The following is a 19,283-nucleotide window of genomic DNA, read 5'->3' as shown; positions in this document are numbered from 1 at the left end:
GAAGTGTATTTAGCTCTATCAGATAATCAGATTTTGCTCCCTGGAATGAATTGCATTGTTGTTGGGACCAGCAGGTACCAGTATGTGGATGAGGCTGGAGACAATAAATGCAACTTCACGTTTATTCTTATTGGTAATTCATAAAATCCCCACAGAGCCTGAGACTTGTTTAGCATAATAGCAAGACTATCTTCTGAGCTGTTTTCTTTCAATTGTAATGTTGAGCGCATACTAATAAACCACATGTCAGCCAAATACAGGGAGAAAAATGTAACATATGAATATCATTGTATTTAATATTTCTCAAAAAGTACCATTTCAATAAACTGCACTTCTATTTAATTGCTTACTTTAAGTCATTGGGGAAATTATAGAGGTTGAAATGCAGATCCCTAGTGCTCGGATAGAATATGACATTAATTTGCTGCCAGAAGGCTATACTGCATGCATGCTAACTGCATACATATCAGCTGCTTTATATAAAGTATCATCATTTTAGTTATTTGACTTAACATGTACTCTGACACAAAACAAATCTTAATTAAAGCAATTAGAAGAGAAAGAACACTAATCCCAGGCATACAATTATATGTCCTTATGAGGCATGGTCAGCTTTTGATCTTTTCTCGCAGTTAAAGTAACCTGCTGACAGAATTTTAACTGAAACTCCAATATGTGTTTCCACCCATTATTTTAAAAGAAAATACCCAGACAGAAGGTTTTAGTAGTCCTTGAGGTGTTACAATGTTGATAATCTATTTAATTTTCTCAGAAAAACAAAGCTATTTTGCAGTTGTAGTATGACAGTCTTTGTGCCTGAATACAGAGGTATTTCTTATGAGGGCAAAAAATGGTGTGAGAACATGGCAGGACATAAATGATGCATTCCTGCAATTATGTAACTGTTAAGGAAGTGCTGAACAACATGCAGAAATTATTTTCGTGTTCTTTGGAGGAAAGTTCTATTCTATTGCTGATTTTTATGCCTTTGGGTGGTGGGGCGGGGAGGAGTGTATTCATGAAACTCTAAATACAAAATTTTCTGTGCCAGTTAATTTTGTGATATTGACAGAGAAGTTTGAATTCCAGTAATGCCTAGGGAACTTGGTCCAGCTCTTCTTTACTTTGATCAAGCCAGTGTTGATAGAATCCAAAAGATTTTGCTGGGCATATGTTTTGTTTTCTGTTGTTTCCTTTTACTTCTAAGTTAATTGCAAGTTCTCTGTTAATTTATTTGGAAGCTAAATCTGTAAGAAAAAAGGATATTATGCTTACATTGCACTGTGTCTTCAGGGCTGGGTGCTAAGATTTATGTGTGCAATAGAAACCTCAAGTGCTTTCTCTGTTCTAATAAACTTACCCCAATTCTGTTTTAAATAAGATACCATTTGTGTGGGCTTATTTTTTTGTTGTTATTGTTTTGTTTGTTTTTGCTGCTGAATAGAAATAATTTGAAATGGCTGAGAATTGCTAGTATTAATTCTGATTCTCACTTGTGGTCTAACTGTAGACCTAATACTGACCTTCTGGTTTATATTTTGTTTTCTAGCTGGTAGCTGGGAGTGTGGTGATGGCATTTGAGGAAGTGTGTCCAGATAGAATAGACCTGATTCACAAGAACTACCGAAAGCTCTGTAACTTGCTGGTTGATGTGGAAGAGTGGGGTCAAGTTGTCATTATCCACATGTTAACTCGGTATGCACGCACTCAGTTTGTAAGTCCATGGAAGGTAAGTTCTTAAATTACTGTTGTGAGCCTGCATTCTGAATTATTTCCATTGTTGGATTTACTTAGTCTTTGAAGATGAGTTTCTCTGGAGACTTGAGTAAAAATAGAGATCAAATACGTAAGTCTTAGATCTCTGAGATTTCATTAACACAAGGTATCTACCTTTCTTCAGAGCCTGAGAATTCTCCTTCCAGGGTATAACCTTTTCTTATTTTCCCATGGCACATCCTGTGTGCAGCAGAGAGACTCCTTTTTCTGTGGTTCTTTGAGCCATGTTGCTTTTTGCTTCAGACAATTTTACATGAGTCAAAACTAGAAATGTCTGCCATTCTGTCCTGAAAACTGGGAGACTCTACTTGTATTGTAGATACCCAGTATCACTGCATGACAAACATTCCACTACTTATTTAGGCTTTGTTAATGTGCTGAGGCACCATGTGAAGACTTGAACATACGTATTTGAAATGTGAAATGTAAAAAATTATGTGGTTATTTTCATTTGCATTGTGTAAATATGACTATCCTTTTAAATTATAAAAAGAGGTGTTCAGGACACAAATTCTGTCACTTCTTACAGTAAAAAAAGGCATAGCTCAAGAAATTTATGCTGTTAACATTGTTTCAATAGAGATCTAACTCTGACTAACCATTTTAATTAAAAGACAGAATGCTTCTGGAAAGAACTGTTTAAAATTGCTCCACAGCTCTGATTGGTTGTGTTTATTAAAAGGCTTGGGGATGTTACTAGTGTTAAGTTTTACCATTTAATTTGGAACCCATTCCTTTTTAAAAATGTACATCTTAGTGCAGATTATTGTGATTTGTAAGTAGCACATTAACAATTTTTTACAGATTTATATTTTCAGCATTGGAATAGGGAATGACACCAACTATCACTATCACTGAGTTCTTTTTAACTGTCTTTTAATAACCTTTGTCTGGGAAAAGAGATAGAAATGCAGTGCCATTCTGTGTTAATACATGTGTAATTTATTGTGTGAAAATAATTATAAGGAGATATAGTTGGACAAACAGTTCAGTCTGATTTAGTTTATGATTATATTAACTTTTTAAAAAAGCAGGATTTATAATGAATATAGCAAAAATGTCTGAAATAGAATTATATTTCTGTGCTAGTAGTTAGATTCTGAAACACCCTTTTTCATCTTTGATGAAAATTAAATTGTTTGTAAGAACACATCTTCCCAGAAAATTGCCTAAAATAAGGAAAGCATTTTTAGATAATGAGACATTTAAGTTATATGTTTTCCTAATGTCCTTGAGGCAGTGTTTACTACATGTTGATTATTGGAAGAAGGCAACTTGCATTCTTCTTTCTGACATTTGTAGAGAATCAAAATTGATAATCTGCTTTACCTAAAGCTACAATCCCACAATATGTTTCAGCCAGTTTTAGTCTGTAATTGAACGAAAGGAAAGTTGAAGAGGAGGATGACCTCCTGTCTTGGACTGGGGTTGGAGGTCTTGATGGGATTTGGTTTCTTTAAGACTCTTAAATCTTCTTTCTCTGAAACTGGATGGATGACAGTTGCTGCTGTGGCTTCTGCTCTAGGAACGTAAAAGATTGTGTGACAATACTGCCTCTGTCAACCTAAAATTAGTCATCAGTAGTATAATATTAATAACACTTTGTTTTCACTTTCAAGATCTTCAGTGTAAAATTTAGTTTGTCTACCTACTCAGCAATTTAATTAGCAGATTTTTTTTGTTGTGCTAGTTGAAATGCATGCCTTTGTCAATTCGTTCTTAAATGAACTCATCATACAACAGGCCATCTTGTGCAGTAGAAGAGATTTTTAATTTAGTTTATTTGCATCATTATGGATCAGTATTTAGGCTGTTTATATGTAAATGTATGATTTGAGGAACAATTAAGTGTTGACAAAGTAGATTGCAGTCATATCAATTGCAGTGCATTTTCCATAATTTTTCTAACTGACATCTTTGATGATAAATAGTGGATGCCGAGTCAAAGCCGATTATACAGTGCACTAGGAATTCATGGCGCTGTCAGGGAGAAGACCGATTGACTTTAAATTTACATATTAATGAGAAGATTTGTTAAGAGGGTGCTTGACTATAGAAAATAACAGCATATTTATAGGGCACGACACTTTATAAATAAAGCTGATGCAGGAAAATGGAAATTAAACCTATCAGATTAATAAATTCAGGACTGCTAAAATGCATATTTGCATTTTTATTCAGTAGAATTTCCCCTTACTTTTTGAGGAGCATATGTTGCTCTTGTTTAAGTTGAGCTAATTCCTAGCAAGTAATGATGTAATGTTCAGAACTGATTTCTTGAGCATTTAGGAATCTAAAAAAAATTTTGGATACTTACGAGTTATGGAGAAGGATCATTTTTAATCAATATGCTTAAAATGGTTGCAGTTACCCATTAAGAATATCCAGGAATACTTTATTTCTAGCTTCTTTGAAGAGTATAATTTTTAATTCTAGTTGTGACTGAAGTAAGGAAGAATGTCCTTGGTTTAAAATATTTGTCTTAAAATACTTGGAGGTGCTTTTTGAGTAGTTACAATCAAACAGCAGTTTCAGAATAGCCTTTTTTCTATATGAACTGTATGTATTTAGCTTTAACATGTGTTAGCTGAAATGAGACAAGACGCTCATATTCTGGAGTAAAAATACCTGCTTGGGACTAAAACCAGCCAAGAACAATTCTGGGTTTTCTGGGAAGTGAAATACTTGTTAGCAGATAAAACTGTGATGCATGTCAGCTTAAATGTTTTGTCCTGCCCTTTTTGCAGAAGTTGTTGGGACTGCCAAGCTGTTTGTAAATACCTCCTGAGCCATAACAGCTTGCAGCCTAATACATTAAGATGGGTAAAATAAAGTTATTGGTAGTTTTCATGAATACACTGAGTTGCAGTCTAGCAGTTCAGGATTTGATTATCAAGCTGTTCAGCCATCCCTCTTTCTGCAAGGAGATGAGGATCACAGGAGTTAGGAACTGCTTCAGCACTCCTGGTACACAGGTTTACCACCAGGCTTGCGTGACATTTGGGAAAGCATCTTTGGAAAACAGGTAACTTGATCAGAAGTTTCAACAGTCTTTGTATAGAGCAAAATGGAGCTAGGAGCTGTAGTTTCGCAAAAAAGCAGTGACTCTCAGGGCCATTTAGCTTGATTTCAGACAGTTGAAGATTACAGAAATAAACTTTCTTGGTTTCAGTAAGGGCTGGAAAAGAATGGTGAATTCAGATTGATCATGGGCTTCAGTCATTACAAAATTCCTGGTAAGTATTTATGGGAAGTATGTCTCAGGCTTACATTCTAGGATTAATTATTGAAGTATTGCTCAGTTTAAAGTGTTCAGAATTTGGCATAATCTGTTGGGCTGGGACGGATGGAAGAGGAAATTAGGCGTGAAGTAAACAATCTGAAAGAATAAGGACTTTTATGAGAAAAACATTAAGTATTTGAATGTCTATGTATCTAAAAGCATGAATCATGGAAAGTATCCCAGCTCTCAGTAATTACAGGAAGAAACAGATGGAAAATATTTATTTTGCTGGATTGTTCTGACAAAATACTGGGTCTCTTCTGACCTCAGCTGTTCTGTGATCCTTTTATCTTTTGTTAAATGCTTTATGTTTCTTGCTCTTACAGTACTTTCTCAGTATCTTTTAGTTATGAGTTCTTAGTGTATGCCATAAAGGTCATGGTTATGTATGGTGGAATTCACTGTATAATGGCTGCTTAAGACAGCTCAGCAGTATCCAGAACTGCTTTTGATATTTCATTTTTTTGTTGTTCTCTGTCCTGGAATGCGTTGAGGGAACTGTAATTGTGAATTATAAAGCTTCAAGCACAGCACAAAGAAAATATTAGAAATTTTGTAGGATTTGTTAATAGTAATGAGCATCCTGATTCAGTTCTGCTGGTTTACTACAGAGCTTAATAAGACTTTGAAATCCTCTGCTTAAAAGCTGAGAACAGAAGGGAAGGGTGTATTCAGGGTAATAGCCTCTGGTTAACTAGGTTACCTAGACACAGCAGTAAAAATGAAACACATTAAAATACTTGAAAATATTTTGTATGCATATCATAATTTTAAAATTAATCAGCTAAGTACACCTTTCCCTTATTTTGTTTTCCAAGTCAGTAGAGGATCTAGAAGTTTTATTGTGCTCTTCTGAAGTGAGGAGGCATAGATGCATATTTAAGAAATCTTTAAGGATAAAATAAACCATTATAAGCTATGTGCTACTTATTTAACATATCATCTTAGTAAAGTTTCTTTGTAGATATACCAGGTGATATTCTTGCTGATTTTTAAACTTTTTTCCCCCCATCCTAGAAGATGGTGAGACCAGAGAATTCTCTTGAACCTGAATTGGCTGCTAAGAGCAAGAATTAAATCAGGAAAACTAGTTTACAGTGAAGTTGTCTTATACTGCTTATTTCTTCCTTTTTTACTATATCCACCAGAATCTTCAGTGTGAATTGGGACAGTCTGGATTCCATTACTGTCCTCTTTTTATCAGAGTGCAGTACTCTCTGGCCAGGGTCTTTCAGATAAGCACAAGGTGGTGTTAATATTTAATGTAAGATTCACTTATCTGAAGATTTTGGGGCATAAAATGGACTGGTTAGCTATTTTACTGTCACATCAGTTTTATTTTTTCCATTTGTGTGTACTGCTTAGTAAGATGAGAATAACTTAGTGCATAGATTTATAACAAAAAACTACCTAGGTGATTGTGGAAAGTTTGGATAAAAAAATTACTCCAGCAGAAGAAAAACTGGAAGGAGGGTTAAATTTTGTGCACATTAATTTCCTGATTTGTTTTGCTTTGTGATTGCTGAGCACTTACTGTTGGTATAACAGAAGTACAGTCTGCAGGAAAAAATGCCATTTATCTTTGCAGCAGAATGTGTTACTTGTTAGTCCCATGACAGAGCTGCACTGGAACAGCAACAGTGAGTAGAATCTCTCTAGGACATGCGTATCAACTCAAATTAAAAAAGAAGCCCTTTGTTTTTATACAAATTTGACATGGTAACAAAGTTGCCATGTTTCCATGCAGTACTGTAGTCTAATCTTGACTGAGGCTGAGTTTCTTTTTGTTATCTATGTATAGGATAAGAGGATTTATAGCCATCAGTTGCAAATAAGTTGTTAAAATTGTTTTTATCTCTGTCTAGATCATTTTCTTTGACTTATGGAGACAGAAATTAATTAGAGGGAAGCAAATGTTTTTATAGAAATCTAAATATCAACTGTGTAACTGCTGCTAATCATTTTTAATTTAAATATTTTATGTGGCAGATTCCCATCGTCTCGTAAGCCACTAAAGTTTCTAGCTTTAATTTTGGCCATTTGAATGCTATTTGGTCATAGAAAATTATATAAACTATATGAAGTGAATGCTGTGTTAGATTACTTTGAGGCCATCTTGGATGCCAGAGTACTCATGAATTTTGTTCTGGGTATCTGTCTGTAGAATATTAATCTCTGTCTAGTAACTTTTGTGGCCTTTTCATTATTCATATAATATATGTATATTTTTATTATATATCACCAGGATTTTCTCTGAATAATTAGAATTGTAAAATATATTTGTTTAGCTACTCTGCAAAAATAAACCTTTATTTAGTTTTTTCTGCTGTGTGAGGAACGTGTGTGAGGTCAGACCTCTGCTCTGAGAAAGCTTTAGGCTCCCAAGTCTGAACCTGTACACTACTTCTGTATCAGGTAGAATTCTTGATTGGTTATGGCAGCTCTCTAAAGGACCATGGGGAATAGTAAATGTAAAAAAATGTCAAATTATTTGGATCATTCATCTCTTTGATAGTGTGTGCACAGGTTTGTTGCAGTTTATGGCTGGAAAAGTGCCAGTACCAAGAAGAGTGGGAGTAACTGAGGTTTGAATTATACCAACATACCTATTTAGCAATAGAATAAATACACAACCAGTTGTTAGTGTGAGAACAGCACTAATGTGAATCAGCAGATGTTTAAAGATGCTTTCAGCTTCTTTGCCTACTTAGGCATTACAATGGAGGATAAAAAAATCCTGTAATGCAGGTTTTAATGGTTATTGATGATGTTTAGATGAGTATGTCAAACTCTACGGTAAGGGTAGCAAACTGCCACCTTTCAGACTGCCAATCTAAGTACAGGTACAGTTACCATTCTTCAGTGATTTAAGGTAATTTTGTGTTTTAAGAATTTGAGCTAATTAACATATTGAGCTATGGCTGTAGTCCAAATATCATTTAAATATTGGATAAATGTTTTAGTAGCTGTAAACAATCCTAAAGCTACATGAAAATGAAAATAAATGTAAATGGTAATAAATTCCCATATTTCCATAATGGGAAATGTTCTCATTGAATTTACCTTTTAAAATCATGTATTTTTTTTTCTGAGAGAAAAGGAAGTTGAGTTGCTTTAAGATGTATACATGGTTTGATGTAACTGGAGTGTGTACTTGGAACACTAGAGAAGGAGGAGCACTGGTAGCAATTGCAGTTCTGTACAGGAGCTGCACCATGAGTGATGTGCAGTTCTGAAGATCTGGGGCATCCCTGTCCCTGCGTACCCTGTCTATAAGTCATGAGAGGTGGTGACTATTAATTCTAGATCATGTACTACCCTTCTCTTGGTTGCAGTCCCAAATTAACTAACAATAACTGGCTTTCTTCATCCTTCACTTACTGTGCAACCCTGTGAAAGAATATTTTTACTTGGCAGTTGGTTCATATTTGCTTGCTATCTTGATGTCTTACAGTGCCTCTTCAGATACTTAAATTGATATTAAATTTTAACCTGAAAAGCAGTTCAAATATTTCACCAAACATCTGAAAGCAAATTACAAATTCCACTTTAATTTTTGGATTTCAGAGTAAAAAGAGATGGACTTTTAGCTAGAAGCAAATGGTACCGTTTTTCTTCCATTCAACTTTGCTCCTTCTTAATTTTAGTTTGCTATGTTCGATTTATCCTTTTGTGTTCTTTCATGTACTTTTTTCCTCTTTTCTTGTGCTCTTAATGTTTTTTCTGTTCTTTGTGTTGCATCTATTTGCTTTGCATTGTCATTGTGCCTTTTCCCCACATTATTGAAAGGAAGGGTTTTTTTCTTGGTAAGACTAACTATTTTATGTCTCACTTCTGTTTTGAGGAGTATGAAACTGTTTTGAGTAAATGAAAGTGATCTAAAAACCATAATGGATTATTTTACTTCCATCTGCAAGGACTTTATTACAGCAGTGATTGAACATCTGAGGTTGCTGAAGAAAGATGTTCATTACTGTGGCATAATCTTACCCCTATTTTTAGATACCAGTCCTAGGCTTAATCACTGCTTCTTAAAGAAATGAGAATAAACACTGCTTCAGTTTTCACATTACTTTGCTATGAAGTTACTTAGCAGAGATGTTACTGTAGTTGTCATATACTGGCAAAAAAGTAATGTTCAGTGGACCTTACACCCCTACTTCACGTATGTGATGCTCTTGTCACAGAGGTATACTATACACCTTTCATGAACATGGGTTTTCTTAAGAATGCTTAGGGTTAGGTTTTTTTAGTTTTCATAAAGCTTCGGTATCACTACATTTTCATTTCCAAGTTTATGTTTAGAAATTATGTTATTGGATAAGTGAGTTTTTAAAAGCGTCTGTAAGGCTGAATTGAAGGATTTGAAGAGGTTTTCAGGTAATAAATGAGTTTACATACTCATATTGTTTCAGAAAATTGTGGGGCTTTTTTAGAATGAAATAAATATGTTCATCTGAACTGAGATACAGAGTATTGTATAGATGATAATATTATTAGTAAACTACAAATAAAACTTGATTTATGTATTGTTGATAATATAACTTTTATATATGCTGAGGAAATTAAGAATGATATAAATGAAAATGCCTTAATGTTAAATTTCACCTGCTTTAGTTGGATTCTCAAGACTGAATAAGTATCTTAGTTCCTTTGTGTGGCTTAAGTATCAGAGCTCACTATTTTTAAAAGTATGAAGCTTTTTATAGAGGAAGTTTTTTTTGATTGCAAATAAAATCTTCTCAACTTAGCAGAATTTTATTGTGTGTTCCTTAGCTGCATTAAAATTTAGCTTTTCTTAAGAAATCCTCTTTGCTGTATACGAAACTTGCAGCTCCAGAGGTTAATATCACAAGTAAGCAGACCTGAAATACAAGTCCTTTTACTGAAAAATGCCTCCAAGTTGCCATGGGTATTTCCATTAATACTTCAATTTTTATTAACTGAAAGCAAGTTTATCTCTTTATAATATATTAGTATAGCTAAACTCTTTAAAATCTACGAAGGTAATTGTGTGCAAATCTATTAACAAAGCTCAAAACTAAACTCAGTTTCTGTAGAACAGATAGTGGGAAATTAGGACTGGGGTTGTGGCTGTGCCTCATCCCTAATAGGGTGCAGATGTGTAAGACAGGTGAACATCATTAAAGGAAAAGGAGCATGGAATGCTGATTTGTATTGATCAATCACGAAAGAGTGAGAGGGCACACAGGTGTTATGCATAAGGGGAAAGGATATAAAAAGTCATACTGGGGACTAATAAAGTGCTGGTACTTGAAACCATTCTCAGTGTCAGTCATGTGTCCTCTGTCAAGTTTCCATTGTTGTTTACTGGAATTGTATTGTATCTTCTATGCAATTATGTTAACATATTACATTTTCAGTACAATTCCATTACAGTCATTTGAATAGAGTTGTAATCTGAAAAGTGGTCCTTGAAAGAGGGTACTGTTTGAGTTCAAGTCTGTTTCAGTGGCTTCACAACTTCATAATTCTACAAGTCCAACCAAACCCTTAGGTTCTCTTTCTGACCTCTTTATCCAAATGGTAATGAATAGATTATGGTTATAATTGAAGTAAAAATCATAATTTATAAGGAAATCAGAGTAATATAACTGTGATCTTGTAATCTATATTGATTCTTCTTTCCATTGTTGTTCCCTTAACTGAAAATGTGTATGTACTTGTATACTTGCTTAGGAGCAACAGGTCTAGTCTTTGGAAGACTGACAGAATGCAATGTTAGGTAATGTGATAATTTTGTATTGATATTTTATATAAATCATATAGACTGTGTATTATTTATATTGTGCACTACTTAATCATTGCATTCTGGAGGTCCTATGATTGCCTGTTTGTTCAGGAAGCCTTCTTACAAATTCTTGCTTGATAAAAGATGTGTCATATCCCAGATCGCTACTTCATTACCTGAATATTTTTGTATTCTGTGAGGTAGAAGGGAAAAACTGAGTTTCTAAAATTCTCATTCACTTTTAAGTAACTTTGTTGCTGAAAGCTGTAAATGCATTGTGTCCAAGATGACACAGAACACACTGTTCTGGTCTAGTGAAAGCAAAGACACCAGCTTTCTGTCCATTCAGGAATGGCTACAGTTCGTAATAATTTCTGTAACATGCATTCTGATTCTGTGACCCAGTGTGTTTCTCATTTGTGTTGTAATCCCCAGCCTGTTCCTTTCCAGTGATTCTTAACACACGAGGATCAGGAGTTGGTTAGCTGTTGAAAATTATTTTCTTTCAGTGTAACAAGAAAATGTTCCAGTATCTATTTTTAAACAGGAAAATATTTTGATTATTTACTGGATAATTTTGTCCTATGGAAGTGTAAGTATCTGAAAATTTTAACCTTTAGACAGACTAGGATATGATAATTCTGCGATATGTCTGGGTGTCCAGTGTTGTTCAAAATGCTACAAGATGCCCTTCCTAGTCTTCACTTTTTATGCATCTCCTGTAGGCTCTATACCTTCAGAGTCTACTATCACACGTGTTTTTACCCTGTCAGATTGTGCTTTTCTTTAAGACCACTAACAATTCTTATTGTCACGCTTTACCTATACTGACAAACCTGAATCATACTCAAGGATTCCCTGCTGTGGGGAAGATGAATACTTCTACTAGCATTTGAGTGTTGACAAGTATGGTTTGTTGAGATCTGCTCTTTGTCAAAAACTTCTCACAGCTAATCTACTGAGCAATAATAGATCTGTTCTGGTGTCCTGAAACTCATCTATAAAGCATGTGGGCGGATTTAGGTAGGCATGTTCACATATAACAGCAAAATTTCAGATCTATCTTACATAACTCATTAAGGTTTCAAGTAGAAAACTGTTCTATATATTATCCACCATTTTCTCTTTTCAAGGAAACTGTTCTTCATACAGGAGGTGAATATTAATCTTTGTGGGCTAAAGTAGGGCCATCAGGTTCACCAAATAGTGACTAGTACCAAAATTCTTCTTACCTTCAAAATCTAGCTTATCCAAAGCTCCCTTGAGAACAGTTCTTGAAAATATTAGAAAGGTCTCTGGAAGATAATGAAAATCTTGTTTGCCAAAAATTTTGCTACAGGCATCAAAAGAAAGCTGTGAGTGTGCTTCCATATGAAACTAAGGAGAGAAACTGAAATTTGTAACTTCAAAGCATTTATACCTAACCAAGGAATACAAATATTTGAATCATTTTTTCAATACAAGATGGATTTAAGGCTGGCAAAGTGGGAAAATACTGTGTATTCATGCTTTGGGTATCATTGAGGCTTTGTTTTAACTCAGTACGTGAGTGTATGAAGCTCTTTTTGGAGGTATTTGTAGTATTCACATAATGTATTTTACCCTAAATGGAAGTTACATTCTCAATTTTTATGCCATATTAAATGTAACTTCTAGCAAAATCTCAGTTAAATGTTAGCTCATTTACTTAGTGACTTTAAAAACAGGCTAATGGAATATTCTATCTGTCAGTTTCTTCATTTAAGCTGTTAATACCTTATTAAGATGTCCCTGAATTGTGTGTCTGGAATAACGTAAAAAAGAATTATGCACGTTCTTCCACAGTAAAATACTCACTTCTCTACTGTGAATAAATTGTAGTAGATGGTGAATGCACAAAGTCTATTTGCAAATTGTAGTCTGGAATACTATGGTCTCAGTTTTTAATCATTTTATTCTCCCAGGGTTCTGAACTTTTTAGTCATTTTTCAATTTAGAGAAGCTATTAACTGTACAATTAAATCATGTGCTACTGCAAACTGTTAAGTGTATTTAATGTGGTTTAACTAACAACTGCCTCTCTTCTGTTCTGTTCTCCATTTACCACCTACTGCTTTTGAAAATCCAGTAGTTCTAGTGATCCTATGACCACAGAGTGAGACAGATAATCTTGGTGAAAATAAAACATCCTTTTAAGAAATCAAACAAAACAACAAACTTCTATTGGACTGATTAGTCTTAAATCAGCTGTGAAACTGCATCTAAAGGGATTGAAATGACAACAGAAAGCACTGGAATGTTTGAATCTACTCCCTGAAATCTCATGCTATGTCTCCTTGTGAAAAAGGATCAGTGGATTGGTTTTATTTCTGATAAAATTGCTAATATGTACTGGTTATCATCAGTTTGAGTTCTAATTAGACATCTCTGAAAGTAAAATTTTATTTTTGCCAATATTTAGCATTTCTTCAGGGATATGGGAAGGAGCATATTCCACAGTCTAGTGTAGTGCACTATAGACCAGAGAAGATTGGAGAATAAGTGCATAGGAAATCAGCTATCAGTTGTTGATTCAATAGTTGATTAATTAGTTAAACAGGTAATAGTTAAACCAGAAAGAATTTCATCTCCCTGTGTAAGAGTCTTACTTTCAGTCCTCTGATGGCAGGAAAAATAGTTACTAATGTTAATAGTACTTATATCTCCATTATACCCTACTCATGCCTTCTTTTTCTGATTGAAGTTCAAGATGTAGGCCTAGTATCAGTAAAATGCTGCTCTGGTTGCTTTTCTTTTCCAGAACACCATAGCACTGTTGTTGAGAATGGAGGCACTTTCTAAGATCTCCGCAGAAGGCTCTCCCTTTCTGTTAGAGCCAAGAGGCTTTGCTTATGCTTGCCTTCCTGCAGCTAGTTCAGAAGAGAATTACTGCTTGTCCCAGTCTCTGTCTTTAGTACAGGCTTCAGTACTTGCATTGCAGGGTTTATCTGGGGACAGAACAACAATTCAGTGAGGTGTCTTAAGATGAGGTTTTGCCTTGGTGGTCTGAATTTTGGCAGTAATTTATTGTGTCTCAGTTCAGTTTCAGATTTTCTGCTGAGGCTTGAAATGAGTAAAGAGAATCCTGGAACTGTGTTCTATCTAGAAATAAGTTAGGCAGTGATAGCAGAAATTAACGAATAACCTAGTGAATGCCAAAACAGACTTGCTTACTCAGGTAAATGCAGACTTCTGAGCTAGTTGGAAGAAGGTGAAATGTTGAAGAGGCAGATGAAATACTGTATGGGCATGTGAGATATGTCTCAGTCAATAGTCTTCATTCTCAGTTTACCAGATGCCTGTTGAAAATACAATACAGTGAAGAGGAACCAGTCCAGAAGATTCCTGGAAGATAGTGCCCTGAAACAGCTGGTCCGGATGTCAACAAGGCAGGGCACCCTACTGAACCTGTTCTTTGTGAACAGAGTAGGATTACTGGGTGATGTGATATGATATGATGGTTGGAAGCTCTTGGGACCACTGTGATCAGAAAATAACAGAGCTTTTCATTGTCAGAGAAGTAAGAAGGTGCACCAGAAAACTGCAGGGGAAAATAAGGTATTAAGGATGAGGAAAAGACTGAGGTGTCTTTTCTGAAGCAAAGAAGGCAGTAATTGTAAAACCAGTTCTCGAGGTAGCCAGCCCCTGATCTGTATGACAGAGAGGAGGAGGAAAATGAAGGCCCCGTGATCCAAAAGTGTGGTGCACCGCTTATACATGCACAAATCTGTGGGGCACATAGCATCCACCTGTACATTCAGTACCCAAGGGTACTGAAGGAGCCAGAGGCTGAGCCACTTTCTGTCATTTAGCAACAGTTCTAGTTAACCATGAAGATCACAGTTCATTGGAGGCTGGCAAATATGACAACCATCTGGATCTGGGGAACCATCAGGCTTGTCAGCTTGACCTCAGTGCTGAGCAAGGATACGGAGCAGGTCATCCTAATTGCTGTTACATACCACATGCAGGACAACCTGAGGATCAGGCCTAGCCATTGTGGGTTTGTGAAAGACTGTCGCTGCTTGACAGATGTAACCTCCTAATATGATAGGGTAGCCCACTTAGTAGATAAGGGAAGGGCTGTGAATGATGGCTAACTGGACTTTATTAAAGCCTTTGAAAATGTTTTCCACTGCATTATCCTGGAGAAACTGGTAACCCATGGCTTGGATGCATGTATACTTCGCTGGTTAAAAGAGTTACTGGATGGCCTGGTCCAGAGCGGAGTGGTGGTGTATGGAGTTACATCCAACTGGTGGCTGGTCACCAGTGCTGTTTCCCCAGGGCTCACTACTGGAGCCAGTCCTGTTTAATGCTCTCTCTGATGACCTGGACAAGGGGATCAGGTGCACCCTCAGTCAGTTCAGAGATGACACCAAGCTGGGTGGGAGTGCAGATCTGCTGGAGGGTGTGAAGGCTCTGCAGAGGGATCTGGGCAGGCTGGATCATGGGCTGAGGCCAATGGTGGGAGGTTCAGCAAGGGCCAGAGCTGGGTCCTGCCCTTGGGTCACAACAACCCCAGGCAGCTCCACAGGCTGGCTGGGAGAAAAGGAGCAAGGTCAGAGTCAAGCAACATTACAAGATATGGCCTTAAGTTGCACCAGGAGGGATTTAGATTGCATATTAGAATTTCTTCAGAGAGCGTTGTCAAGCACTGGAATGGGCTGCCTGGGGAAGGAGTATAGTCAGCACTCCTGCAGATATCCAAGGGCCTTGTAGACGTGGCATTTCAGGTCGTGGTTCAGTGGTGAACTTGGAAGTGCTGGCTTAATGATTGGACTATATGAGCTGAAGGGTTTTTTCCAACCTTAATAATACTATGATTCTAAACTTACACTTGTATCTCTTTGGCATTGAATACAGTCAGTAGCTGAGCTTGAGGCTTTTGAGGGGTTTTGAGTGATTGAGTGTTTTCGCATTATCTGGTAACTGTTCTTCATGTGTGGGATGATTAATGGAATTTGAAATAACCTTGTACACCGAAGAGCTGCAGGTATTTAGCCAAGTCTTCCAACTCTTTTACATAATACTTTGCTTTCTTATCCATCACAATGTGCAAATATTGCAGTAGTACATGTCCTCTTTGTCTTAGTGGGTCCTTGTGACTACAAATCTAAATAATTAGGAGTTCATCAGCTTGATTTTGATGAATTTCAGTTCATTAAAATAATTTCCCAGGGTATTGTCAACATCCTTTGTCTGGAACATAATCTTTTCTTACCAGATCTGAGAAAAGAGGAATATTCTAAAATTGTAATAAAATACATGATTATGAGAAGATCATATTATTACTTCTGCTGTTGGGGTATGAAGAGGGACCTTAATCAGATTTAAAATTAAAGTATTTTTGTAAGAGGCATATGCTGCTTTTATTGGAACTCTGCTGCTCCAAGTACATTCTAAACAAGCAATTCTTAAAAAATGAGGAAGTCAGAAATGTGACGGCTCAGGCAGTTTCTTTGTAACAGTTATTAATGAGTTAAATACTGTTTCAAATTCAATATTCCTGTTGAATTCAATAGTACTGATCTGCATGTCTGTTAGCAGTCAAGGCAAGGATATTGAAGACTGAATCAATGAAGATTGAATTATCCTCCTCCTGTTAGAGGAAGCTTCTTCAGTGCAGGTTGTGATGCACTGGGATGGGGAAATTTCCTTTCACATTGCCTGTCCTGTAGGAAAGGGAGGAATTCAGTTACCAGTGGACTTGATAGAGCATCCTGAGTTTTTGGTTTAGAATGTGACTGCCACAAAGAATTGTGGGAAGAGAAGTAAAGAAATTAAAGTACTTCAGTTGCTATTGTATAAAATATCTATGAGTTTGATAGGCATCCTGTAAAACATTGAGAGAAAACTTGGCATCAAGTAATGAAACTTCATATTTCCTCTTTTTTAAAAAACCTGTATTCTTCCAAATTGTAATAAAAATAAAAATCAGAACAAAATTACAATTTTAATTCTTTGTGGCATCTTTCCTCCCTCCCCCCATCCTCGTACCTCTACTGAAGACATTTTGTATGGATTCTTTCACTACACCTGAGTTTTAACCAAGGCATGCAGCCTTGCCAAGTTTTCTGAAGACCTATGTCTTATTTTCATTTCTAGTTATTTTCTAGAAATGCCAGTTTTAGATCACAGGAAGTCCAAAAAAGGCCAAGTACATACCTAAAATATTTTGTTGAATAATAATAAAGATATTTCATTTGTAAGTACAACTTATTTCTAAGGAGATTTTGTATATATTGTTAATCTGTTTTTCATGTCTACTGTACATCTACTGTTTTGAGCAAATGGGTAGAAAAGCCAAAAGCTATGTTTAAAAAAACATACATAAATCTTGCATGAAGCTGTGGTGTTGTGTGTTACTTCCTTAATGAATAAAACCTGTTGATTCAAATATTCTATATATGTCCTTGTTGTCATTTTGTCTTTTGGTAGGTTGATGAAGTGGTGGATGAATATAGTGAAAATAATTTCTATGAATCTGATGAAGAACAGAAAGAAAAGGATCAGAAATTGAAAACCACCTATACTATGGACCCGGATCACAGGCTGCTGTTACGAAATACAAAGCCTCTGCTTCAAAGCCGAAATGCTGCTGTATGACAAATTCCTTTTTGTTTAAAATGTTAAACTACAAATACCTGTTTTTAAAAAAAAAAAAAGATTGAAGAGTAAAATCTAGACCTCTTTAAAACTGGTGTAAATACCCTTAAGTAACTCTAGAAGTCTGATGGATCTATTTTGAATTTAACTTAGCTTGTAAGTGAAACACCTAAACTGATTGTGATATGTGCTCCAAATAATATGGACAAACAAAATACTAGAAAAAAGTAAGAGAGCATTTGAATCCAACTTACATAGCATGTGATGACTCTACCATAGGTTGCTCTTAATGCTAAAACTCTCAGCAATTAGGATGGCACAAACTGGTACAGTTTATTGGAACAGATCTATAAAGAAAATCATAGTTGTTATTAATTCATTAATTTGTTCTTTTGAGTCTCATGTTTTAAAAGTAGACAATTATACACCACATTTCTAGAGCTGTTGCCTTGTCAGGGCTCCAGGATAGATATGACATTATAAGTATGGTATGCTAGATTATTTCCATGAGATTTTAAAATACAGGTAACTTTTTAGAACTGGAAAAAGCTATGCTCACGGTGAATCATTATGATGTTAATCAGATCACAGAATGTTACTTCTAATCTGAGTTTGTCCTGTTAGTCAGGACTAGATGTCTTACCAGACATGTGTTCCAGTGATAATGAATACTCATATCACCACAAAAACAGTGCACCATGATTAAGTCACCTTGACACCTATTCTTAGTAGGTTAAACAGATCAGATTTTAGTTCTCTATTGAAACATATTTTGAGATTCTAACTCATGTGTGGCACTTCTCAAAATCATTTATGGTCTTCCAGCCCAGCAGACTTTGAAAACAAATTGATTAAATTTTTACAACTTCTTGCTAAAAATCACTGTTTAGTGTCTGTGGTATTTCTTAATTTCATGCAAAGAACAAGTGTGTTTGATATGTTTGCCATCCCACTTCATGAAGAGGTTCAATTAGTTATTGCCCTCATTCCATAAATAATTTTCTTTATTAAATATGGTATGGATTCTCACACTTACGATCTTCAACTTTCTGATATTAAAGTTAACTGAGATGTTAAAGTAAACTTTGAAAAGTGTTACCAAAATTATGCTACCCTGCATTGCTATTATGGGGATATTCATACTATTCACAGAATTTACCTGTAATTAATTTAATTAATGTCTTTCCATATGACCATGCATTTTTTGTCAGTAGTAAAAGATACTTGTGGTATATTGGTAAAAACCTTAAAGTTATTTTCTGGCTTCAGATGTTTTTAATAGCTTTTTATTGTTGAATAATGATTTTTGTTTCATTGGTACTAAGATTTAAGATACCAAATGAAGTGTTATCATGAGGACTGTACTTGGAGTCTCTATGATTTGTTTTGTTTGAAACAGAGTTGATCATGACACTATTGTAAGAAAGGTTGTGACATGACGCTAGCATAAAGATCATATTTTGTCTTATTTATAAGAAAATTTGAGAACAAAAAAAACGGGGTTTAAGTTGCTTATGTCTCCGTCTTCTGAATTTTGTTAGCCTGGATATTGATATACAACCCTGTAGCTTTTACTTTCTGTTGGATTTGATGCTTTAAAAGTAAAAATAAAAGCAGCTGTTGTTTTATACATTGTATAGTAGAATAATGTAGTGAAAGATTTTCAGTGGAAACTAGATAAAAGGTGATACTGAACCTGTAGTAATAAAGGAAAAGCACATTAGAAAAACTTGTAAAGAATATTTCTTCATTACTTTGTACAGCTGATGTTAGCAATACTGATTTATCAACAATGGTATCACTGTGTTTGTTATTAAACTACCTACTGCTTTTTCCCCTAGTCAC

At 35.4% G+C, this 19,283-nt stretch overlaps 1 protein-coding gene across 6 annotated transcripts in view; it reads left to right on the top strand.

The window, feature by feature from the left end:
- AP3B1 (adaptor related protein complex 3 subunit beta 1) overlaps positions 1-19,283 on the top strand; it is a 155,743-nt gene that overhangs the window by 40,186 nt on the left and 96,274 nt on the right. For all 6 annotated transcript variants that reach the window (XM_014261067.2, XM_014261068.2, XM_088054116.1 and 3 more), the window contains 2 exons: positions 1,550-1,729; positions 17,271-17,432. In XM_014261067.2, the coding sequence (XP_014116542.1) occupies positions 1,550-1,729; positions 17,271-17,432 (342 nt within the window). The remainder of the gene's footprint in view (positions 1-1,549; positions 1,730-17,270; positions 17,433-19,283) is intronic.

The sequence above is a fragment of the Pseudopodoces humilis genome, chromosome 4, assembly GCF_049639895.1.
Source record: "Pseudopodoces humilis isolate 2021_Gansu_Grassland_sample_001 chromosome 4, ASM4963989v1, whole genome shotgun sequence".
NCBI lineage: Eukaryota > Metazoa > Chordata > Aves > Passeriformes > Paridae > Pseudopodoces > Pseudopodoces humilis.
This window is presented reverse-complemented; position numbering and strand designations above follow the sequence as displayed.